The 25,339-nt window shown below is 40.2% G+C and overlaps 3 protein-coding genes across 22 annotated transcripts in view; 2 read left to right on the top strand and 1 right to left on the bottom strand.

Annotated features, from left to right (window-relative positions):
• Nucleotides 1-25,339, top strand: part of itprid1 (ITPR interacting domain containing 1) — a 127,144-nt gene that overhangs the window by 11,422 nt on the left and 90,383 nt on the right. For 11 of the 19 annotated variants that reach the window (XM_051066636.1, XM_051066640.1, XM_051066634.1 and 8 more), the window contains 4 exons: nucleotides 744-1,267; nucleotides 3,056-3,116; nucleotides 4,120-4,232; nucleotides 4,434-6,875. In XM_051066636.1, the coding sequence (XP_050922593.1) occupies nucleotides 744-1,267; nucleotides 3,056-3,116; nucleotides 4,120-4,232; nucleotides 4,434-6,875 (3,140 nt within the window). Of the gene's footprint in view, nucleotides 1-743; nucleotides 1,268-3,055; nucleotides 3,117-4,119; nucleotides 4,233-4,433; nucleotides 6,876-8,036; nucleotides 8,165-8,805; nucleotides 8,918-9,714; nucleotides 10,015-10,818; nucleotides 10,870-11,377; nucleotides 11,958-25,339 lie in introns of those variants that run through there. The other 8 variants (XM_051066633.1, XM_051066645.1, XM_051066632.1 and 5 more) reach the window with 6 other exon arrangements.
• Nucleotides 12,358-14,824, top strand: ppp1r17 (protein phosphatase 1 regulatory subunit 17). The gene is made up of 4 exons (XM_051066651.1): nucleotides 12,358-12,457; nucleotides 13,011-13,101; nucleotides 13,596-13,754; nucleotides 14,692-14,824. The coding sequence occupies exons 1-4, from the start codon at nucleotides 12,368-12,370 to the stop codon at nucleotides 14,760-14,762; spliced, it is 411 nt and encodes a 136-aa protein (XP_050922608.1). The 5' UTR covers nucleotides 12,358-12,367; the 3' UTR covers nucleotides 14,763-14,824.
• pde1ca (phosphodiesterase 1C, calmodulin-dependent a) overlaps nucleotides 16,306-25,339 on the bottom strand; it is a 111,776-nt gene continuing 102,742 nt past the window's right edge. The window contains exons 11-13 of one of the 2 annotated variants that reach the window (XM_051066649.1): nucleotides 17,889-18,052; nucleotides 16,986-17,255; nucleotides 16,306-16,466 (exon numbers count right to left, since the gene is read on the bottom strand). In XM_051066649.1, the coding sequence (XP_050922606.1) occupies nucleotides 16,306-16,466; nucleotides 16,986-17,255; nucleotides 17,889-18,052 (595 nt within the window). The remainder of the gene's footprint in view (nucleotides 16,467-16,985; nucleotides 17,256-17,888; nucleotides 18,053-25,339) is intronic. The other variant, XM_051066650.1, reaches the window with a different exon arrangement.

The following is a 25,339-nucleotide window of genomic DNA, read 5'->3' as shown; positions in this document are numbered from 1 at the left end:
TGGTGACAGAAAGTTTATGGCTGGAGCCAATCCCAGCTGACATCCCAATCTACCACAGGGCTGACATATATAGACAAACATCCATTCATGCTCACATTCACACCTACAGGCAATTTATAGTCCCCAGTTAACCTAACCTGCATGTCTTTAGACTGTGGGAGGAAGCCAGAGTACCTGCAGGGAACTCACGCAGGCACAGGGAGAACATGCAAACTCCACACAGAAAAACCACAGGTTTTGTTTTTGATACCAGGTTTTCTTTTCACTGTCAGAATTTTAATGTCATTGTTCAAGCCCCATAAGAATGGGGGTGCAATAAGCACATATTGTTAAGTTTTACAAGATTGATTTATTGTCTTTTTTTCAGTGTAATTTTTCTGTCTGACACTAGTTTTAGTTGATTGTTATTCTGCACATATACACATTACAAAAAGTTAAAACTGTTACATGGCTCTGTAATGGGTAACAGCAACAACAGCAGTAATTTACAGTTGTATGCATGTCAAAGTTAGTTAGGGGTGGGGTTGTGGTGGTGCTTCTGGTTTTCATTTAATGTTTGGATTTGGTTGGTTATGGCAGAGCTGCTGGTGTTTAACAATCTGTTAGTGACATTAGTTATTGAAAGAAAAATGTCAGATCTGCTATAATATCAGTGGATACTGCTGTAGGCACTGGTATCAGTGAGTTACTTGATTGACTCAGATTTTTTGTTAAATTTTTGTTTGTTATCTCTTTGTCTTCAGATCGTTTTAGACAACTTGAGGTTCTCCAGCAGGTAACTACAGCGTTCTCCTCCTTGGTGGGGTCTTCCTCTTCCTCTGCTCTTAGAGCAGCACAGGGAAAAGACCTCCCTCCTGAGGCCCAGGAGAGGAGGCGGCGAATGGGCATGCTGTTTAGACGAGCATCAAAGAAGTCACTCAGCCAAGTTCACAACTATAAATCCCAGGACCTAACCACACCTAATGCAACCTCCTCTCCCTGTGCTGCGTCTGAGTCATCCCAACCTCCACCTTACCTTGGAGACAAGAAAATCCCCTTAAAAAGATTCAAACCTGGACTTCTGGAGACTGCATGTCTGAGTCCTCTGGCAGAGGAGCAAGGGACTGGTCCAGAGCCTCAGTCCCAGCCCCACATGGTTTTTTTCACTGGCCAGGAGGGACCACTCAGATCTGGGCCACTGAGGGAAGGTCATCCCTTGACAGCCAACGCTTCTGCAGAGAGGAAGAAGAGCCCAGGGCAGGCCAGTGAATCATTTGAAATGGAAGAGGCAAGTCAAAGGCAACACTAAGTCCATTTTAACAAAGTAATTTGTCTGTAGGAATTAGGAAATGCAGAAGCAATAACACAGTAATAATAGTATTGACATTTAAGCAGTGTTGTGCTGTCAGGACAAGCATTTAAAGCTAAAAATAGACAGAGTGGAAACGATATCTCTCCTTACATCTCAAAACAAGTTATGTTTTCATCTGTGAAAACAGGTGAAAAAAAAAAAGTGTTTGTTGTTGTAATACTAATTTCAGCCACAAGAGGCTGATGTGCACCACTACCCCTGTCTAAACAGGACTTAAAGCATTCATGCGTTCTTCTGGGTGATTTGTAATTTCTCTATTTGCCTTAAACGCAGGGTACATATTGTGTGTTAACAAGTTATGTGACATTAGTCATTCCACTGTATCTCATTGATACCCAGAATCTAGCTTGCAGAGGGGTTACCAAAAAGTGCAAATGACCCTTTTCTTCACAATACTCCTCTGTCTTGGCTTTAAATTATTCAGTTTGTTTGGCACACAATTTCAAATGAAAAATATTCATAAATGCAGTTACAATTTTAACAAACTGTACAAGAGTTAATTATTTTCTAGCAATGGGTAAATGTGTCTCCAGTGATTTGTATATGTACATAATGACTTCATATTGGCATACATTTTGGAGAAAACATGCACTGGCCATTTTTACTTTTTTAACAATGATAAATTCCAGTTGAAGTTACATACACAATCTAAATTTGTAACATATTTGCACAACATTCTCCGTAACAGCAAATACATAAATCGGCCAGGGAGTAGTTATTGTAAGGATCACATTTTCGTTCTCAGGTTTTAGGTTTTTAGTCGTACTTTCATCACACTGTTCACCCCCAGGTGTCTCTTACCTCCCAACTGTGTGTATAATATACAGCATGCTGGTATATTATGTATTCATTATGAGTTAAGTCTAATCTTTTTAAAACTCCTCATTTTTCAAATGAAATATCTGGGACATTCATATAGTTCAGGAAAACACCTGGGTTCTACAGCTGCATCTGTGGACATTGAAAATATGCAGGGTTGTGGAAATATTCTAAAAATGTTTTTTTGTGTGTGATAAAGAGTTACACCATGCAGCCTTAACAGATTTTCTTATGAAAGGCTAATGATGTTGTGAATGCAAACTAACTATAAACACATCCGATAAGATTATTTATTAACTATTAAGAAAAAATAAAAATAAAAACGTAACTTACATCATGAAAATTAATCTTATGTCATAATTTCCTTTTTAGATGTAAAACATAACACAATTTTTGGTCCGGTATGCAGATCTTATAATACATCCATGGAAATTTGGGGCAGATTGGACAATGTAAATTGGAGTTACAGGAACATCCTAAAGACCTAAAAATATATGTATAGGTGATCTTTTGGGGAACGGATGATGAAAGAATCTTGACCAAACAGTTTGAGGTAACTGTGAAAACCTAATATTGATTGATATGGCTCCTTAGTAGTGGTGGAATTTACAACCCACCTGCTGGGAATTTTGCTCTTATGGTTTTTTTTGTACATTTTTAGTGGATTAAAATAAGAAGAACAATGAGAACAGAAACAACAGGGCTTCAGTGGAAAGTGATGATGTTTGGACCACTAATGATAATAACAAACAGCATTTTCAAGAGGGTCCGTGCATCGGTCAGTGCTCGGGCCCTAGTTAATGTTTTTCAATGTAAATGTTATAAGCGGACGACTCCACTTCCCTGCAAAGTTTATGAATGTGGTCCTAAATTATCTCATTCCAGATCCACAGTTTTGATGACAGTAGTGTCACAGGGAGCTATACGGGAGGAGCAGAAAATCTAGGTAGGTCATAAAGCATATAATTAGTTAATACTTTGTTTCACCCTTTGCTGAAGCTACTGATGAAAATTGTTGCTAAGGGAGCAAGTGCAGCTGTGATGAAGTAGCTCTGGATGGCTGTTAGGAAAGATCAACATCTCTTCCTAGTCCACATATCAAAGGAAGTAAATGACTTAAAGTGTTTCAGGATGGATGCCTCACTCATAACTCAGGTGCTGAAAGACTGCATGTTTAACTTCTCTTTCTCCTCTATATACAAATTGACATTCCTCTTCTCTCCTGTCCCCAGTGTTTTATTTCTGTGCCTCAACATCTCGCTGCCACTCACTCTTTAAAGCATAGCACAATTGAACATTTTCATCACAAAACGTCCTATCTGAGATTTGAATGAAACTTTTACAACACAGACTTTGGAGTGTTTTAGTTTTAAATATACAGTTCGTGCACATATGCTTATGTAAATCATTTGCATACAGTTTCAAAATCATGGGTCATGAGTCATTAGAGGCTTTGGTCATTTTCATATTGGAATGTACTGCATGACACAAGTTTCCTGTCAGGGCAGGGTGTTAGGAGGGTGAGCTTCAAGTTTCACCTGTCATAAATGTTCTACTACGTCAGTCAAATACAGTACTAATGTGGAACAGTACCTGAGTAGGCACCAGCCTGCAATGGGACATTGACATCAGAAGCCATCTTAGAGGACAGTCAGACATTTTGAGAAGCACACCTGTTTACCATCTCACCCAGAGTGATCTTACTTAGGCCACAAGTTTCCCCATTTCCAGTCTTTGTGTTATGCTAAGTTAAACACATTCTGGATTTTTCCCTGTCACGGCCACATAGACATGAAACTGACATCCTTTTATGTACCTTGCAAGTTGTAATTTTGGACTGAATATAATTGATTTTGTTATGATGATAATGCCCTGTCCGTCCTTCCCCTTGTTTTCCCTTTCCCCACTTGTGTGTGTGTGCGTGTGTGTGTGTGTGTGTGTGAGAGCAGTGCGAGGTGTAATACGGACCAACAGCTGCCAGTCAGACAGCAGTGGATTTCTAGAAGAGCCCTTCATCCTGTCTCTCCCGCAACAGACCTCACCAGGACCTGATCTCATTAAGGTCTTCTCTCTTACCTATGCTTACCCACTTCTTACACAAGCCCCCCAAGTTTATGGAGGTGCAATGCTAAATAAATCTGCATGTTTTATACATTTCTCTGCTGACACGTGATTGGCTGATTGGAAAATGGCAAAAATAAGCAGATGTGTCTGTGTCATGTGTCTGGCTGTTTGACTGTCTGTATTGTTTGCTTGATTGCAGGCTCTGTCAGAGTTATCAGGAGGGAGCACAGAAAGCCAGAGCGGTGATAGGCAAGGCTCTCCCTCTTCTTCTTCCCCACATAACACCTCATCTCACCTCATCTCTTCATCTCTGATCTCCTCCGGTGTTGACAATTCTCTCCTTTCCTCACCCTGTGCTTCACCAGAGCCCTCATTAGTCTTGAACTCTTCCCCACCATTGTGTCTCCCAAAACATGACCTGCAAAGTTCAGATATGGAGACACCACTAAATCAGGATCAGTGCGCGCCTGCTTCGTTGTCTGAATCAGTGTTTGAGTACGATCCTCCTCGTTCTTCCTCACCCAAGCCACAGAACGAAACTCTCCCCCAATCTCCAACTCGTTCCCGCTCCCCTACGTCTTCCCCAGCGCAAGCTTCTTCATTGCTAAGAGAATCAGAGGACATTAAACCTGACAACAAAGATCGTCCATGCCCCCACCTCTCTACTCCTCCTCATGACTCTGAAGGCACAGCATTCTCTACCTTTTCAAGCGTCCCTCCGTCTCCTGCTCCAAGTTTGGATTGTCTGTTTTCTGACCTGATTGCTATAAATTCTACACAGCCTGACTTCTCCTTTGAGAGTCCAGGGAACACATTGCCAGAAAGGACAGAAGTGGCTTTGCATGAAAACTCCCTCTCTGGGTCTGGTATCTTATCACCTCTGCTTCCTTCTTCCCCCTATTTACCTCCCTTTGGCCCTGATTTTCTTTGTCCATGCTCTTTTGACTCTGCCCCACTAATTGACTCTCTCTCACAAAGTCCAGAAAACAATCAAAAGGATTCTGTTTTCTCAGACTCAGATGGAATAGACCTCTCTGAAACACCCACCGATACACTAAAGGAAAAGGATGAAACACCCTCTTCGCTCTCCTTTCAGCTGGACAAGGATAATCCCTCAATTCCATCCCCTCTTGTTCTGGACTCCTGTAAATTTGAGGAGGGTTGCTCCACTCTGCCCTGCCTTGCTCTTGACCCTTCCATTCCAGCTTGTCAGTCTGCCTTGTCCTCACAATCACATGATCCAGATGACCTGATAGGTCCAGCTGCTGGAAAAATTTCAGACCTGACAGAGCAATCCATCTCCCATGAGGGCCAGTCATGTTCTCATGAAGAAAACACAGATACTACTCCAGCCTCTGCTGTCCAAGATGTTATTCATATTAAGACAGATCACCTCGCTTTGGACATAGAGGATACCCATCAGAGGAATGAGAGGGGAGAGGATGAGAGACAGACTGACACTGTGCAGACTGGAGATACTGTTGTTTACATCTCAGATACAGAGAGTTCTGCAGATCTGTTGGAAGGCTCTAGATTAACCTCTGAAGAGGTATGTAACCAAATGGAAGTAGATCCACAGGTCCCCTCCTGTAGTCTGCATGATGAGCCCTCAACTGAAATCAAACAAGAAGAGTTAAGAAAAACCTGTCAAAGGGACATCAATGGCACAAAAAATGACTCAGTTTTACATGAAGTTCCAGAGGTAGACAGTAAGATGGAAGTTGGAGCAAAGAAGCTAATCAAGATTGAGAGCTTAGATCAAGTATTTGAAACGTCAGTGGATGGCTCGGAGGGTGAATATGGAGATGTGGATGCCTTTTTTCAGCAACTTGATTCTGAGGGGCAAGTCTATTGGGCAGAACCCATCCAGGTTTCCAGTCCGGCCCATGCTGGATTTGAATCCGACAGCTTTGAAGCCTCAGATGGATCTCCTGGGGATTCAGTTTCATCCATGGGCAAAGCTACATCTTTATGTTTGTCATCCTCAGCAACAATGGACACTGACCAGAGCTCAGGAAATCCAAGTGCTTCCTTAGATACACCCTCCTCCTTGGCTCTAGCTTCATTCCAATCTCCGCCCGGGACCCCAGACCTCAAGCCATCAAGCCGCTCAGTTTCTGTTCAGATGTCTTCGTCTTTGTCCTCTCATATTGTTCACAGGAAGGATGTTCCCTATATGACTGACTCAAAACGCACCCCTCTCCCTAGTGTTCCCCCCTTGGACACTTCGACCCCCTTCCGTGCTGTTCAGGCATGGACAGATGTACAGATTCAGAGAAATGCTCTCATCAACAAGTTTTCACATGGGGCTCTTCATGCTAACCCAAATGAACTGACCATGTCCGTGGGTGCCTCTGAAATGACACAAAGACCGACACTGATCTTCTCTTCATCCCCATCTTTCCCACTGCTGTCTAATGACCCTGGGGTGGCTAGAAACTACCAGACTTTGTCAGTCTCTGTGGACACAGGACTGTGGCCTGATATGGAGGAGGAGGTGGACAGGAATGGAAATGAAGATGAGAAGTTTTGGGAGGGCAATCACGCAGCCAACATGGCATGCTGCTGCTCTTGTGACCATCAGTGTACCTGCTGCACTCAAAAGAGTTGCAACAAACAACACACACTGGGAAACATTACTGTGAGTAGTACAACATTCTCTCACAACTTGAGTATTAAAGCGTTCAGTCACAGGTCTATCGGGTTTCAGTATCCACTAGAAATGTTTAAGAATTGAAGTCACATTTATAATACAGTATTTTTACATTTTTGTGTCTTATAGCAAGAATACATGTTTACAACTCACAAGCAACTTAACAATCAAATCTTTAAACTAACACAGATGTAGCAAAAAAATAAAGTCAAAATCTATTAAAGTTTAGCTTTTAACTTCCTCATTGTATAGTCGACACTTGTGCTTCTTTCATATATTGTTAGATTTCCTTGGTATTACACATTTTAAATGTATTAAAACTATTTTATGTGTGTGACATGATCTTCCAATAAGTCACGATGTACGCACTTTGATATAAACACTACATTTGTTGTCACGTTGCCATAGTTCTTGAGATGGAGCCCTTTCATTGCAAAGACCATATTAACATATGAATGTCTCATTTCACTGTGGAGCTTGTGGGGCTCTTTCCTTATTCTGTGTCCTACTCTCCAGTCTTGTGTTTTCTCTAATGAATTCATTTTAATTCAGCAACATCCATAAATGACACTCACATTAACTGTGTGGTAAATTTATATTGAAATACAGAAAAACAAAGGCTTACTTTATCTCCCTTGTCTTGAAAGGTGTCAGCTGTGTAGAATCTCGCATATCAATGTAAACACATCAACACGTCAGTATGTTTTAATTGTAACATTACTTCAAAATCCATTCTGTACAGTAATGTTGCTATTAAGTAGGAAGAAAACATGATTTAATGTGGGCTATATGTACATTAGACGCATGAAAATTTAAAAAGGCATGTAAGTAAGACATAAATATATGTAATATGTATATGTAAAAGGTTAATGCTTCCTCAGTCTTAATAATAGTTTTAACCACTCAAAGTGCTTTAGACTACACACAGTCAAACTCTCCCATATGCTTCTATATATATGTACAGTGCCTGCTCAAAAACATTCCAGGAAGCAGTTTTTTTTTCTCACAGTGCAGTCTACAACTGTATTTCTGGACCCACATTGTGTAGATGCCATTAAGCCTGAAAATGTTCTACTGTTCTCGAGTTTTCACATTTTGCATTGTCTCGATATGTGGTCGAATGGTAACGGTTGTAAATGTTCTCCACAGTACTCTTTGGGTGATTTGGAGGAGATGATGCTGTGTCTGCAACAGTTTTGCTCTGTGCTCAGCAACATGGAGGAACAGCTGTCTGAAGACCAGGCTTCAGTTTATAGTGCTCTCTCTGAGCAGGACAGGTACACACTCTAGTTTAAAAAGCTGTGTTCAGGCCCCGACATGTACAGGCTGCAGGTTACACTTAGCGTGACTGTTAAAGTTACAACATTCTGGCACCTGTAGTTTATAATACTATTTTTGGCTTTAGTTTACACTCCAGTTTATGAAGCTGTTTGGCCCCGATATGGACATGGAGCCTCTGATTGCGAGGGTGCTACACTCTGCCGATTCCCTCAGAAACAAAATGTTACACAGCCCTACATAATCATCTAAAGGTTTTACATTTAAAAGTGAACATCAACAGTGAGCTGAACAAATATTTGAGATTCGCATGGTATCAGACATTACTGTACTTTGTGTTAGAAAAGTAAAAATAATAATACTATATATAGTGTGTGTAGTTTAAGTAGTTAACCGTGCCCTTACAGCAAAATCCTGCAAAACTCACAGTCACGTTTTAAAAATCTATGTGTAACAAATATTTCTTTGCTCATTTATTTATACTGGCAGGGACTGTTGAAATATTAATGTTTATGCAACTGTACACACAAGAGAGGAGAGATGCATGACATCATATAATAAATCCTTTAAAGTTATTGTTTAGTCTTTTTTCCCCAAACACTTTTACTGAACCAAATAATCTGTGTGTGTGTGTGTGCAGGGAGAAGGTTCGGGACATAGAGGAGCTGAGGCGAGCAGTGAAACAGGAGGCTCAAGAGCTGGAGATGCAGTTGAATGACCTGGCCCATCACTATGACGACAGCTTGAAAATGGTAACACACTATGTTACACTAACACACTTCTACACGTCTGCTGGGAGAATAGCCTGTAGAAAATATGAAATTAAAGTCCTACCAAAGTTAAAAATGTAAAGTCTTGTGCTGACCATTATCTCCCTCATATTGCTGTACAGTTTGTCATCCAGTAATGGTTGGAATGCATTTTGAAATGACACACGGTGGTGGAGTGGTTAGCACTGTCACATCACAGCATGAAAGTTTTGGGTTCGAACATACAGGTTAGGTAGACTGGCAACTCTTCATTGCCAGTACACATGGACGAGTGTGTGACTGGTGGTTTATCTCTGTGTCAGCCCTGAAACTGACTAGGGACCCTGAACAGGGTGTACCCAGCCTCTCGCCAACCGATATAGCTATTGGATGGACAGTTTCATTTGCTTGAGACAGTCTGTACTGGGTTAGATTGAACTTACTATGTGTACAAACTGATTATTTCAATCTGGCAACATCTAATGGTGGTATTATAAAAGAATCTTTAGCTGACAGTACACACTGGCATTTGTTACGCCTCTTTGTCTGTATCAGATTTACAGAGAGACCAAGGTCTCTGGCCAAAATCTGTATCTTAACCACTGAACTACCAGGACACCACAGCTTTGCATTTTTATAACATGTTCTGTCATTGACAAGGTTATTTCTTGTTTTAAAATGACATTTCATTCAGTCTTTCTGTTGTGTATGTGTGAAGTAGTATTCTTTTTGCTAATGATGTGTTTTACTATTCTTGTGTTACTATGTGTGATTTATAATTTGAACTCTTTGTTTTTAAGTAGAAGATGCACAGACTGTTGGATGAGCAGTCTCTGCTGTGCTCTCAGCTCAGAGTCTTTCTACCTGGAGCAGTGCCCACATCATCAAGCCCCACCCCCAACAGGACAGTAGCCACTCAGTGCTGTTTGCTGCCCTGGAGTGCCCCAGCTGACATGCAGGGTGACCACGTCTCCTCTTGGAGCGCCTGGAACGTGGACTCACCCAATCAGTCACCACATGGATCAGAGAGCATCTGCCAGGGCCTGGGCTGTTCCCCCACTAAGGCAGACAAGCTGGACATAGTGGGCCTCCTCCAGAAAGTAAGGAATTCACATTACAACCTGTGGGGTGGGGGGGAGTAGAGAGAGAAGCATCTATGCTTAACTGCTACCTTTAACACTTAAGACTCCGTTTTTCTTACTGGAAAACAATATATGGATTAAAATCTTTGGAAAAGGGCAGTTCTATCAGTTTAACTCCTAGTATACATTCCTTGCTGGAGGTGTCAGTTTAGGATCCATTATGAGTCCACCAATACATACATCGCCTTCTTTTAGAACAGCCTTTTTTCTATTGGCTTCTTGCATCTTGGGCCACGACTTGACACAGACATCAGTAGGGGCAACTCTCTCTCTCTATATATATATATATATATATATATCTATTCTATCTATATTCTATCTATTCATCTTGATTCAAGAAATTCACAAAATGCATTTTGTTCTCATACAGCTCACATTTCATGAGTTATTAGCCAAAATGTAAAACACTTCATGACTGATCACATAGTAGAACTATTGATACGATGTTTTAAATTGTTAAACACTTCTTGATGGGGTCCTTGTCCACCAAATCTTAAGATATTAACGATGATGGAATAATGATTAATGACCCTCAACAGGATACGCAGATTTAGGACCTTAATTCTGGCTGTAACTATGGAGTAGTTGAGTACACACATTTACGCGGGTAAAATGCAGAACAGAAAGAACATGCTTAAGTGGAGAGTGCAGTCTATACAGGATATAATGCTACTTGTCAAACATATCATTGTATATGAAATCAAATGTATTTGAAATCATACCACTTTCTAAATGCTGAATGTTGTGTGTCCTGTTTTCCAGTTGAAGGAGTCTTTACGTCATTCTGTGAACACAGACTCTTTGGAGTAAAAGGTGAGTTAGCAACAACTGCTTCTATGTGCCCTTTTGGCTCTAGGTTGTTGAACATCTCTATTCTTGATTGAGAGGTCATCTTTTTCTATATGAACTAGAAACTAAGCACAGCTATGACAAAAGTCTTAATTTTGACCTTACTTAATACATGTGTATGGTTAAAAGAACATAGAAAGAACAAGTACAATTTCACCAGTTGTGCTGCACCAGTGAGGCTCACCAACCACATCAGAGCAGCAGTCAGTGCCCTGACATGCACCTCACATGTACCTGTAAATCAACATGGTGACATCTCAGTGATCTCTATAGCATCCATACTAACAAAATGCCTAATAGTAAAGGATGTGTAGGAATGAGGAGAAGAAAGAATGATACTACCCAAATCGCTGAGTATTAGAAATGTTTATAAATTTAATAATAATATAGGTTTTAGAAATGCTATAAGGTTATTTACTTTTGTTTTATGCACTATTGTGAATTATGTTTTCGGTTTTTGCTTCTGTTTCAGGTGTCGGGAGCACAGCATGAGACTGCATCTGAGTGTCTTTCTTCCATTTGTGAAAGGGATATGCCTTATGTCTTCAGATTTACAGGTTTACCATTTAGTAGGTATTCATCACATTACATTTTGTGATAAATGTGTCACATCTGTTTCACACCTAAAACAAAAGCAGACTAGGCTGTTTGTCAGTAATTATCGCTTGATGAAAAGGTGAAATATGTCAATATAGATGTAAGTATGAGTTGTTAAATTAAGATATTATTACACGCTAGGCCTCTGCTCAGCGAATGGGCAGTGCTTCATATGAATAATACCACTGCAATAAACCTTTGAACTGTGAAATATGTTTATGTTGTTTGTTCTCTGTGAGTCTTTGTTTTAATTTCTAACACATCAAGGCTGTCGTGCAGCAGAGGAGGCTGGGAACAATGGCTCCGACGAAGTACAGCACACACTTCAAAGTGAAGCACGGTGTATCAATTACCAGAGAACAGTCCCTCATTAAGACATCAAAAGGCATTGGTTTGTTTGGAGCATCAGAAGGGGTTTATTTGTAGGAGATGGCTTATATAACTTGCCTGCTATAGTGGGGGGGACATAAGCAGAAAAGAATCTGTTGCTCCTGTTCACCTCCACACACAATGTCCTCCATATTAATTGTGCTCAATGGGCCTTTAATTAAAATCTCTTTCCTGAGAGGGAGGGGTAGTGTTTATTTAACTGAATGGACTGTTTCCTTTAGAATATACAACAAATCATATATTTCATTTTGCTTGCAGATGATATTCAGTTATTCATGTACAGTATTTTAACCCTTAAAACTTGACAAAATTTGATAAAATTGGCATTTTATAATGCCACTAAAAATTTTGCATTCAGATCAGAAAAAAATCTATTGATATTCAGCAGCTCTTCTAGTAGCTCTCCAGCCTGTAGTGGAGGAGATGGTGGTGGTAGTGGAGGTGGTGGTGGTGGGGTCTCTGTGGCAGATAATGGATGCAGAGGGGAGAGGATGCTCCTCCTCCAAGCTTCATAACCCAGAGTCACACCGCTCCAGTCTGTCTGTGTCACACTGCTGAGACTGAGGTAAGAAAAGCCCACACTTTGATTATTTATTTATCATGGCGGCTTGGTTTTTGCCTACATTTTATCTTATTCCTCCTTCAGCTCAAGCTTTCTATGCTTTTGTTTTCTTCCATCTTTGCTTCTTATTTCTTAATTTTTAGATATTTGGATTTCCTTCAGTGTCTCTTTAATGTGCCATGCTGGCTGCTGATGTTGTCCATTTGGAAAATCAGAAACAATTAGGAACAAATTTCTTGCATCTACTTACTTGACAAAATGTTAAAACATATGTTTTCCATTAATATATTTTGTTAAGATAAAATACTAAAGGTGTAAACGTGATATAGGTCTTATGTAGTAGACAAAAACTGCTGTTTGAATTTGATGATTTGATTAAAGTTTGTATTGATGCAGTTTTAAAAGCAAAATAAGAGTAAATCAGATGTGTCAGTGAGGCAGTCAAACACAGAGCGCTGAAGTGCTCTATCCTTTGTTAGTGTTATATGGTCCACTAATCAATGAATAATGTATTATGAATGTATGTGTGTGTGTGTGTGTTATGTGATCTGTGCAGAAAGCCCAGAGGGCCTCAGAGATGACGGCGAGCTATATAACATTAACCCTGGATTCTGAACATCGACTGATGACACAGGACAGCAAACACTGTAAGCAAATAATACAATATTTTAATTTAAACATAGTTTACATTGTGCTTCTGATAAATGTACTAAATAGCATGATGTAAAGAATAATCAAGTACATGTAGTGAATATTAATGAAAATTAGTGTTTAGTGCTTTTTCCCCTCAATGTTTGGGTTTAAAATACTGCCTGAAATTTCAACTGTAATTTCATCATAATTTCAATACTGACCAGTCTAAAAAGCATCAGGTCATCTCTGTTAAAACCAAAAAGAGCATAAATACCAGCTTAGACAACCTAACAGCATTAGCTGTTGTAAACAGGACTGTTACATGAGCACAAATCTTCAGAATGTAGCCTTCTAACTATTTTTATCATGTTTCACCTGCATGTAAAAAGTGTGAATGTATAACTAATAACAAAGCTGTTATTTAAGTGATTTTTTTTCCCCTGGACAGATCAGGAGAGGTGTAGTGATGTTGGCTAACAGTTTAACATTTTGTTCGTCTGCGTGACAGACCAGGAGGCCCTGGAGAGTGTGGTGGAGAGGAAGTCAGTGATGGAGGATGATGAAGACAAGGAACAGACTCTCTGTGCAGAGAATCAGGAGGAAGACCACCTGAAGAAGCCTCGCAGAAAGGACACACCCGTCCTCAACTCTCCTCCACATATACCAGGTAGGTGGTGTTTACACGCACACACGCAAGCATGATTTCATATGGTAATGGACCATTAGCACTTACTAGCTTTTTCTGGAGCTATCACTTGCATTGAGTGGTTGCCATCATGAAGTTAGATGTGAATGCCCTTGATGACATCTGATCTCCCAGTGGACGTTGCGAGTGGTTCTATTCAGTCTCTTGTCCAGGGTCATTGCTGTCTCACTGTGTGTTCCCCACAGCTGTCACATGTGATGTCATGATGGTGTCATATACCACTCTAGTTAATAGAGGGGTGCAGGGATTATGTATTTTTGTAGACCAGCCTGGAAGTTAGCATCACCCTGGTTTCCTCTACAAAAAGCCAGTGGCATGAGGTATTTGACCAGTGTTGTAGGATCCATCTGAGACTTGTCTTCATGGTGGCTTGTCCCCCTAGGTGCACACTTTCACCTGGTGTGATCAGGTGTGGATGGTTGAAGGAGCTTGTACTGTTTTTACAATGAAGCCCCCTGGAAGGGAATGGGCTGCTAAGCTGGGATTCTTTGCAGTGAAGGCATTACTATTCTGGAAGCTTGTGGTGGGCCGTGCTGCGGGATGAGATGTGAAACGAAACCGTGGTTCCTGGCACAGTCTCAGTCAGTTCTCAGGCCAAGGTTCTCTGGTGTTCCTTGCATGGTGACCTGGTGGTGGTGGTGGTGTCTGGTGTTCCTTGAATTCAGAGCACATGACAGAATCCAGGATACGGTCTTTGCCAAGTGTTTGTTTGGAGACATAGTAATGCATGGGTACAAGCAGATATATCCCAGTCGAGTGACTATTTCAAGCCTGTTGAAGGAAGTCTATAAATCAATCCCGCCTAATGTTGTGTAGGTCCCCTTCTGTAGTTTTATGTTGCTGTTTCTATTGTCACATTCATCACAAAAACAAGAAGCCTTTTCTTCTTTCTCTTTAGGAGTGAAACTGCTGAAGGTGGAGAAGCAAATGGTCCACTTAGAGGATGAGGAAAAGGATGTCAAGAATTAATTTTTATTTTGTTGTCAAAATATATTTTTATGTTCACAGTCTCATTAAATGTTGCTTTGACCAAAAATTCAATTTTCACATTGTGTCTTTTTCTACTCCCCTCACTGCACCAGAATTAAAGAAAGATAATTTAATGTTTTTGTGGTGGTACTTCAGTTCCCTGACACAAATTTACATTACTCTTGTGAAACACATGAAATTAAATTTAAGTAATGTACGAAAACATCTAGGGCATTGGGGTTAAAGTCACATATGGAATACACTTTTAGTGGGATAACAGTTCTATTTATTTCTGTTTTACTGGGAATCAGAGCCTTGCCACAAGGGTGAAAAGAAATGAAATATAAAGAATAAAAAAATATCAACTGTAAGGGCATTACTTCTTTTACAATAACAAACTCCTGAAGTCAACTGGTTTTACAGCTTTCTTGCTGGAAATTATAGTGTTTGTGCCCATATGTTAAAAAAAAAAAAAAAAAAAGCTGCCAGAGGGAGATAAAATAAACTGCATCCCCTTTGGGAGAAATAACCATGGGAGATAACTGATATCTGAAGATTTTAGAATAAAAACATACACATCATGTATGTCAGTGAGGCCTTAAGCCAAAAAACGTAAATCCATTTTGTTTTCCACAAAGCCCCACTCACACACGCATTCATACAATGCTAGCTCTAACTTTCACACACTTATAATTCCAGAGACATTTAACTGTATCTTCTTGATGCTGATTTAAACGCATCAAATGACTGAGGAGCGTTTAATTAAAACAGTTCAGCTCTCAGTAGCTATGAGTTTCTGATTCTCAGTGCTAGACACATTAATTTAGAGTACCATTAGTACTGAGATTCTATATGCAGCCCTGAACATAACAAAATAGGCAAAAACAAACAATAAGAATAAGCTTACTGCTTAGCACAGCTAGATAAAAGAGCACATAAATGTTCACACCTGGCTGGGAGAGGAGGTCAAGCAGTACAAGCAATGGGTATGCCCACAGACAATAAAATATAAATCCATCCATCCATCCATTCATCATCTATACTGCTCATCTGAAATGGTTACCAAATAGCCTGACCTGCACGTCTTTGGACTGTGGGAGGAAGCCGGAGAACTTGGACAGAACCCACGTAGGCACAGGGAGAACATGCAAACGCCACACAGAAAAGCCCAGGATGACACAGGATTTGAACCTGGAACCTTCTTGCTGTGAGGGGACAGTGCTAACCACTGTACCTAAAATATGGATCATAGGCATAAAACATTAACCTTAAAATGATAAGCCAAAAATACAATTAAAAGTTATTTACAAAACTTTTGCTATAAAAAAATATGTTTAAGAGGAGATTTAAAAGAAGTGATAGAACCGCACAAAGAGAAAGGAGATGGCAGTGATAAAGGGGAAAGACATCACCAGCAGAGGGCAGCAGCAAGATCAGCTGGAATATAAGGCTGCAATATGCAAATATAAAGAGAGACAATCATGCAGGAGTATTTTGTGATGTGACATCATACTGATGTTGAACTCTCCAGTATACTATACGGTCACTTTCTGCGACGCAGGGAGATGCGCTGCAGTCTCCTGGCTTTTCCTCTGGCATCGATGGGCCGCATCTCAGTGACCTTTGACCTGACCAGCCGGTAGGAGCTGGCACAGTAGCTGGGTCTCTTGTAGCAATGGATTAGAGGACAGTCAGGTTGAGGGTCTACAAAGAAAACAAAATATGAGTTAGCATGGAGCCACATTCTAGTCTTTAAGCTGTGTGCATGTACCCTATCAAGATTTTTTAAATTCTACAAAATCTCAAAAGGTCAGCATTATACCCCTAAATACATTTTATGCCTTTTGGGAGATCACATATGTTTCTGCTGTCGTAAATGCAACCAAGAAGCATCAGAAACAGATTGTATTTTGAACCACAGCAGGTGTCAGATTTTTATCTTACCCTCTCCTCCTGTTTATTAGTCCACTGACTAAGATGCACTGTATGTCATTCCTAAAAAGAGCAACTTTACAAAAGGTGAAAAACCTTGTAATTATAGTGGTTGTGAGAAACACTAGCAGTACCACAGTGTAAGTATAAACCACCCCAAGTAAACAGTCTCTATCAGCAGACTGTACTTGAAAACTTGTGAAATCTTAATCTGCAAAAGTAACTAGTAACTGTGTCATTTACTTGTTTCCATGGCAGGTTTCTAGGTGAAACAGTTGACAGAGTGCATACCATTCTGACTCTGCCGCTGCTGCTTATCTGTGTGGCTCTCAGGTTTCCTCTTGTCTGCGTCATTTGGGTCTGATCCCTGCAAGGAACCCACAGCCCTTCCTGGATTTTTGTCTCCTTCCCCCTTTTTAGGCTGTTGCTCCTCCTGCTGCGGCCTGTCCCCCGCCTCCTCCTGTCCCGTGTTGGCTCCGTCAACAGTTCTTGGCTTTTTCTCCTCTTCTGTTTCCTTCTTTTTTTGACCATCCTCCTCTCCCTCCTTCCTGATCTTTACATCTATTGGCACACACACATGCACAATTTAGAAATCTGTCTCAGTGAGAGAGACTGAGTATGGCTCCATTTGATCTTTTTCACATACATATTGTTGTCAAAAGAATCGTGACATTGTCCAGTGAAAATAATTAGAGAAACCAATACAGAGTTTTGACTAAGACCTAAACCTCAGCCCATTCCTACAAATATCTTGCTGTCTGACCCTATTATGGTTGTCCACAGAAATTTAGTTGGAAAAAAGGGTCCTTGTGTGTACCTCTTGGTATTGTTCATCTGTTATATGGCCACTGTTAGACTGTGTGGACTGAACTCTGATGAAACTTCAAACTTTTAATGAATGAACATACTATTTGTCTATTCTAATAATTCTATTTCTTAAACATCTATAATGGCAATTTTGCTGCATGTGTGGTGAGCTAGTACACACATCATAAAGCTGTTCAGCCCATGAACATGCCTATACCTGCCCAAAGCCTTGGAAAACATCACCAACAAATATCTTTTCAGAGCTAACATGCTGGGAGCTGGTCAGATCTGTATCTGGAAATGTGGATCCCAAGCAAAGATTGGAGAGAGAGCCTTGTTAAGATCGACTTATTTGAATGAGAGATAGTAAGAGATCAGTGTGGCTACCTTTAGCTGCCTGGGCTTTCCATAATTCTCTGTTGTGATGAATCTCTTGGTTCCATGTGACCTTGAAGCTTTTGAAGTCCACTGTGGTCAGAGAGCAGCTGCCGTCTGAGCCTGTACTCTTCACACTGGAATGTTTGCCATCACTGCCACTAATACTGTTGATACTGTTGACATGCACACATGCATGTGCACAACATAAACACACGCACACACATTAAGTCATAAACATGTACATGTACACCAGCTGTTAAAAAAGGTGGATTAAACAATGTGACAGTATTTGTGTCTGTTGTCTCTAAAAATGACACCTTTTATGTTACACCTGATAAATAAATTGAGCATTATTATAAAATAATATAACTATACTGATACATTGTGGTCAAACAGAATTGTTAATGAAATTACATTCACCAAATGAAGAGGGAACTCATATACAGTAGTTGACCAAAAAAAAAAAAAAAACATTTGTTAAGTTCATTAGTGCACAGTTACTGTAAACATTCCCTAAAGCTGGAAACAGTCAGATATTCATTAAGTTAAGAAACTACTACTTGTTACAACTCTGTATGATGTGTCACTTTACTTAAGGGGACACAAAAGAGTAGGTGATGATCAAACCATTGTAGAGTAATGAGGAATTACCTGCCACTGTAATTCACACATTTGATTCCTTGTAAAGAGCTGGTCATGTTGTTCACTTCTCATCTAATGGCCCTACACTGACATCTACTGTCAAAATTATGAATGAAATTTTTTGTCATGGAAGTCACATTGATCCCTTTATGATTTTTTTTTAATGAAAAGTCAGCACAAAACTGCAAATCAGATAAGTGATAACACCTGTGAGGTTGGACTGTGGGTGTGCAGGGCCTTTAATAATGGAACAGGCTCATGCAAAGTCCCCACATGGAACAATAATATTATTGTTAAGGTTTAGAGTGGCAGGGCATGATATTATGTTATACTATGACCAGTGTTTTGACCAATAATACAGTTAGTAGAGACTTTGTCATTGAGTATTGGACAACATCACCATAGAAACATCTAACATATCAGTTGTGTCTGATAGAATATGTGTCTGTTTTCTGCGTGACCTGTGACCTCTCATGCGTTGTCACCTAGAGTGCCTGAAGCCCGTCAATCCAGAGCGAGACGCCTCCTCGATGAGCGGCGTCACAATCTTCTCGATCATTTCCGTCAGTACGGTGAACGTTGGCTCCACAATGAAGTCGATGAATCCTGAAGGAAACAATAACCGTGTCAGACTGATATTCACTCTGTACTCTCTGCTACACTATGACCCCTTATTAAATATACTGAGGTGAAAACCAAATGAATCCCCATACTGAGCAGCTTAAGTGTATCAGTGTAGCTTACCGATTTGGGACTGGGCCACCATGGTGGATTTGCGGTCACAGAGAGGAGAGAAAGGTAGACCCAGCTCTGCTTCTTTATCACCCTAAAAACAAATTCAACATCATATGGCGCCGTCAGCACAGGTTCATTTATACACAATTTAATTATCTTCTTTTACTCATTTTTTTTTAATATCAAAATGTTAGGACGTGACTGGTCATTGAGCTGTGTTTTTTGGATGCCCTGTGCTTACAGCGAAAAGAAGGACTAACCCAAGTAACATGTATGTATACATTTAACAGTGTTGCTGATGGCAACAATATTTGGAGACTACCTGTCTGAAGAACTCCTCTAGTAGGGATGTGGTCCAGTTGGTGATGAAGTTCCCAGCGTTTGGCTGGGTGGCTGATGTCAGCGGTGTGCAGAAGCAGGGATAAGGCCTTTGGTTTGTCAATCCTGCAAATACAGTCAAGTCAGTCACTTCTGGGCTGCTGTCAATAATACAACCTGCTGCTGTCCAACTGCTGAAAAAAGTCCTTGCCTAGCTTAACTTTGGAAGCTTGTGATATTCTGCAGTTTCTTGCAATTTCCTGTGTGAAGTGTCTGATTTTTAAAGAAGAAACAACAGGGCTCAAAATGGATTGTCATGCTAGTAACAGATGATACTCTGCTATTATGGAGAGGTAAAGTGTTCGGCTACATTTTCGACTGAAGTGACCCCCCAAACACTGTTAATGCAAAGTTGGAATATTGGAACATTAAGCTGAAAACAACCATTTGTTAATCAGGTGGTGCTTCATTGAATGCCTAAAAAGAATTTGGTCAACTTTAGGAGGAGGTTTAGACTATCCTGATATATCAACAGTGTCAGCATCCATCGTTGTAGAGCTTGGGGGACCATCAACAAAACTGCTACTGACTCACTCAGAGGTGAAACCCACTACTTACGCCTCAGGCTGTTGCAAAAGGCCTTTCATGGCTTTGATCTGCTGGAAGTGGCACGACATGTCAGTGGCCAGCACCATCTCCACTACCAGAGTCCGCAGCTCTCTGAAAGAATGAATGACAATGGAAAGCTGTACTTTGTGTTTAGTGCTATTTGGCACATGAGGAAATAATAGTATTGTAACACACTGAAGTGAGACAATGAACATGGGAAATTTTATTTGCTGAACATCAGCATATTAACACTGTTACAGTAAATATAGCAGCATGCTGCTGTCAGCATTTAGCTCAAGACCCTGCTGTCCAGCTGAGGGAGGATGCTTGTTGAATTCCATTAATTGATTGTAGCAGCCTTATAGACTGACTACTGTGACTCTTTGGTCTTGTTGTTTTATAGGTACAAAATGGAGACTGTCTTTTCTCACCTCCAGTCATCTTTGGAAAGATTAGAGAGGATGTTCATTTCGTCATCGTTCTGTAGAAGGCGATAGGCAGCACTGACATGGTGGTTCTCCAGAACGGCTCGGTCATTGTACAACATGGCTGTGTCTGACTGCGAAATCCCACACACATTCATCAGAAGCCATATCTTTAAGAAAATGTTATTATTATTTTATTTTCACTGTCTAATCATGGACGCTTATTCAATGCTGAAATTACCTGGTCTGAATATGAAAGTTATTGGTGTCCCTGTATGTTCAAAGTCATGGGATGGCAGCTGCAAAGATTATGGCAAAGATTTTCCAACTCAGTTAGCCCAGTGCTGACAGCAAGACAGACAGACAGACACACACAGAAAGAGGAAGAGAGGAAGGGAGGGAGAAAGAGAAAAGAGAGAGAGGTCAAAAGGAATAAAAAGCTGAGTGTGCTGAGTGACTGTAGGCACTCCTGGACGCTGAGGCCTCTTATTAGCTCTCCTTAAGGATTAGTTGTAGTACTTGCTTCTGAAAAAAAAAAAATGTTTTCCAGTTTGTGCTTTGCATCGGCATTAACCCAACACCAGACTTACCACTATGCCAGTCTTGAGAAGGAAGTAATGGATGGTCTGTGTGACGTCGGCAGCATGCATCAGGTTGTGGTAGGGGTTCTTGTATTTGCTGTAGCCCACCTCCAACGAGTCCACAAAATGATATGAGGGCAGAGATGGGGACCTGACGTAGAGGCGGACACAACAAAGAAGCATGATGACAAATATGACCCTCTCTGAGCCAGGACATACACAGTAGTATGCAGTAGTAGTAATATGTATGTAAAAACACAAAATATTATAAGTCAAAGTTACAATTTAAGTAGGTGGTAATCAGAATACATTCTTAAAATCAACTTACTGGCCATATTTTCAGGTCTAAGGCGAACAAACAAACCAACCAGCAAGTGGAGACCAGTCAATTCACAATAAGCATGACAGATACTATATTTCTGGCCTTGCTCTGAGCAACACTGCAGATTTACATTTTTGTTTATTTATATATATTCAAGTTGAGGGAAAACAGAGAAGGTTTCGGTTTCTGGTGCTATATTTTTATTTTAAAGAGGGTTTCTTTAAGGTGAAAGTGAAAACAAAATGTTCTATTCACATAGTTTTATTTCCATTTTCTTGTTTCTGATTTTCACATTAATGACAAATATAATGCTGTTGAAAATAAAAGGTAAAGGGAAAAATGAGGTCTTCCTCCTTTGTTGCCTGACCAAAAAAAAAAAAAAAAATCTGAGTGACCCCTGGGATCAGTCAATATGTTACTCACTTTGAGCAAATACATTACAAATAACATTAAGGGCATGTATTCTATAATCTGTAGTGAAATGCATATAGTAACCTCCAACAATGGTAGTATGCTCCCAACACCTGGTGGAGTTCCCCTTTAATGTTTGTGCCATCTGCTTTTGCTTGCAAATTTTAGTCTGAGAGTGGACACTACACACCGGGGGGGGGGGGGGACAATGGTGAGGACAGTGCACACACATTTGTAAGCTCTGAGGGCTCCCAAACTGTTTGGTCTCATGTTTCATAATTCATAATCTAACAGACCAAACCGCTCCTCTGCCACCTCTTCAGCATCTTTTTCTTTTTTGACTTGTTGATGCTTCCATTCATCAACATAAAAGTTATTAGCACCTTGGAAATGGAATAATATATATACAATATCACAGGGAACACATATCTGAAGTGACTGATCAAGGCAGTGGAAGTCGGCTGTTTGCTGGCATACCTTGAAACGATTGATCAAGTCGTATCTGGTGAGTAGTTCATAGAAGACAAATTTCAGAAGCGTGGTCTCCGCTGGCATCATTCAATGCAAAAACATCAAAGGACCACATGTCTACATGCTAGAACAGACACATACAAACAAGTTTCATTAGCAAGTGAATATCAACACACCCATTCATCTGCTCATTGCAGCTGTACCTTATTTTTTTGAAGGTATCAGAGACAAGAAAACAGAAATATACGAGTGACGTGTCAGTTTTTGTATATAACCCTGAACCTGCGAAGAATTTATAGATGGTGTGTGTCTTGTGATGGTTGCCTAGAAAATGCTATAGCTCTTTTATCTTAACCTCTGACCTTTCCTGGCTGCAATGTGTCATTAAAGTGTTGTTTCAAATTAACTTGCACGTCAGCGGTGTGGTGGCGGTGTGGTGTGGTTCTTTTCTCATCAATAATTCATCATGTCGCACACTTAAAGCTCACCCTCTCTTCATCCCTCCCACTCCTAAACCCTCACTTCAGCTATCAGTTCAATAATGAACTGATGGATAGTTGATGAATGAATTAAGATTTTTCAAACTCAGCACGTGCATGGGCGTTAAAACTAATGTAACAAAATGAACAATGCATGTCACTGAATTTGCATATAGTGAAAGAATGAAAGAGATCTAAAATATCATCTCATGCCATTTGAATATGAATCTGTTACATAGCTTTTCATTCACCGTACACGAACAGAAACACACACTGATATACCTTGAGAACAGTGATGACATTTGGAGGATAACTGAAACCAGTCATGTTGGAGGTTCGTCTGTACATCCTGTCACAGACATGTAACATACGCAGAGACACATTACCACAACACAGTGTCAAAACAAGCCGGCACGCATCGAATGTATCAGCTAATGGCTAGTATGGCAAGAATTTCAGTTTTCTTCAAAAAAAATAAATAAATAAAATAAATTATATCTATCTCGTGATTATGCAGAGAGGGTTTGGAATTGGGATGTATGATGTTTATAAAATAATAAAATAAAACCAAACAACTGAGCAGAATTCCTTGATTGTAATACTTAGGTGTTAGAAACATTTGGCACTAGGTACATCTGCAATATTAAGTTGTGGAACGGACAGTTATTCTGAGCTCATGATGCACTTGGTGTTGACGTCCACCATGGAGATGTACTGACATCGACAGCGTCATTTCCCACTAATGACAGCAGAGGGCAGAAAAGACCAGAGTCTGACTACGGAATTACTGTTGTAGTTTTTGGAAGCAAGCTCAAGACACTACTTCCTTCCTAATCCTGAACCTGAAGTGGTCCTCGATACACCCTTCAGGACCATGCTCCTGGACTTGGATAGTTTAAACTCCATCCCTAGCACCCTCTGATGGTCTCAGTCATGTCCACCAGGATCCATCTACCCTCTGTCACCCATACTCTCAGTTATTGTCTTATCCTTTATGGCCACATTTTACCCATCCTTTAACAGCTAATTCCAGCATGGGCCATTCACAACACATGTATTGTGTGATCAGCCAATAGTTAAATAACAAATAAGCAGACCCACTGAGAGTCTGAGGGGGAACAGACTGGAGTTAAATCCTGTTGGGACTTTTGTTGATTTCTACCAGTCATTAACCTGAGTACAATGAAGGAGAAGTAATGTTACTGGTTTTCTATTAATGTTTTTCAGTGTGGAAGGCAAACTGAATATATATGCATACACTTTCAACTGTTTATAATCATTCTGTCACAACTGAGGAGACTAAACAGTAGATTAATGTGCAAACCATATTAATTATATAAATACTACTAGATTATTTGTTATTAATAATGGATTAAATAATAAAGACTCATATACTACCAGACCACAGCTTCCAGACATCAACAGAACCACACAAGACCCAACCAGATCATATGTAAGTAAACCAAACAACCAAAACCTCTCCACAAAGATGCCAGCCTGCACTGCGTGGACGATGCTTCGGAAGCGTGGCTTGTCTTCGTTGCGGCGCAGGATCAGGCTTCTTTGCCGGGTAAAAGTGGAAGCCAGCCAGTCACGAACCTCTGATGGCACAGAGTCTGACTGGATGTCCCTCAGCTCATCCTCTGGATCCACCAGGCGCCTGCAGAAGAGGTAGATTCACAGAAACCCAAAACTCATACACTGTACAATTTCTGCTGGCTACTTTGCATATGAACATAAAATTATGACTTAGCACATTGTACTATTTCTTTACTACTGACAGGACAAAATACACTAACAAAATGAAAATTACACCACCATCAGCACTATCAGAGCATCCTCCTTCCTCAGCTGCCATTTACACCAAAATTGAAAATATGTTGTTGGTCCCACTCTTTGCTCTGCGTAACCAAGATGGTGACCGTTGAGAGTGAAAAGTGTCTGTTGTTCCATACTCAACTTTTTGACTGTTATATTTACAGTGCACTGCATGTTTCCATACTTGTCAGTGTGAATGCACTTGTGCACTCAAAATAGCAGTATGGAAGTACATGACTTTAGATACAACAATTATCTTGGAATCTTATAACTTTTTATACAGAATGTGCAATTACTTTTTAAACATAATGTATTCTTAAAAGAGGCTCATCACTTAAGTATCAGTGTTAACAGCAGAATTATAGTAGTAAATACAATAATGTTCTGTAAGGAGAAAGGCCCACTTTAACTGGTATGTCTAAAAACAGCCCCAACAAATCCTGCATGTTACAGTTTTAAGTAAAGAATCTGAATATTTCTTCCACCATTGCTCAAGTCTATCACCAATTATAACTGGACCAAGCAGTATTCAAGAGGAATTTCTTTTGTCTCAAACAGTACATGTTGAAGTATGGTTTGATGAAAGAAAGTTCCTTGCCTGGTTTCCTCAAAATACAGATTTTCAAGGACTGAAGCAGCATATTCCAGG

The sequence above is a fragment of the Lates calcarifer genome, linkage group LG24 (assembly GCF_001640805.2).
Source record: "Lates calcarifer isolate ASB-BC8 linkage group LG24, TLL_Latcal_v3, whole genome shotgun sequence".
NCBI lineage: Eukaryota > Metazoa > Chordata > Actinopteri > Centropomidae > Lates > Lates calcarifer.
The sequence above is the reverse complement of the archived record's forward strand: the minus strand, read 5'-3'. Positions and strand labels throughout refer to the sequence as shown.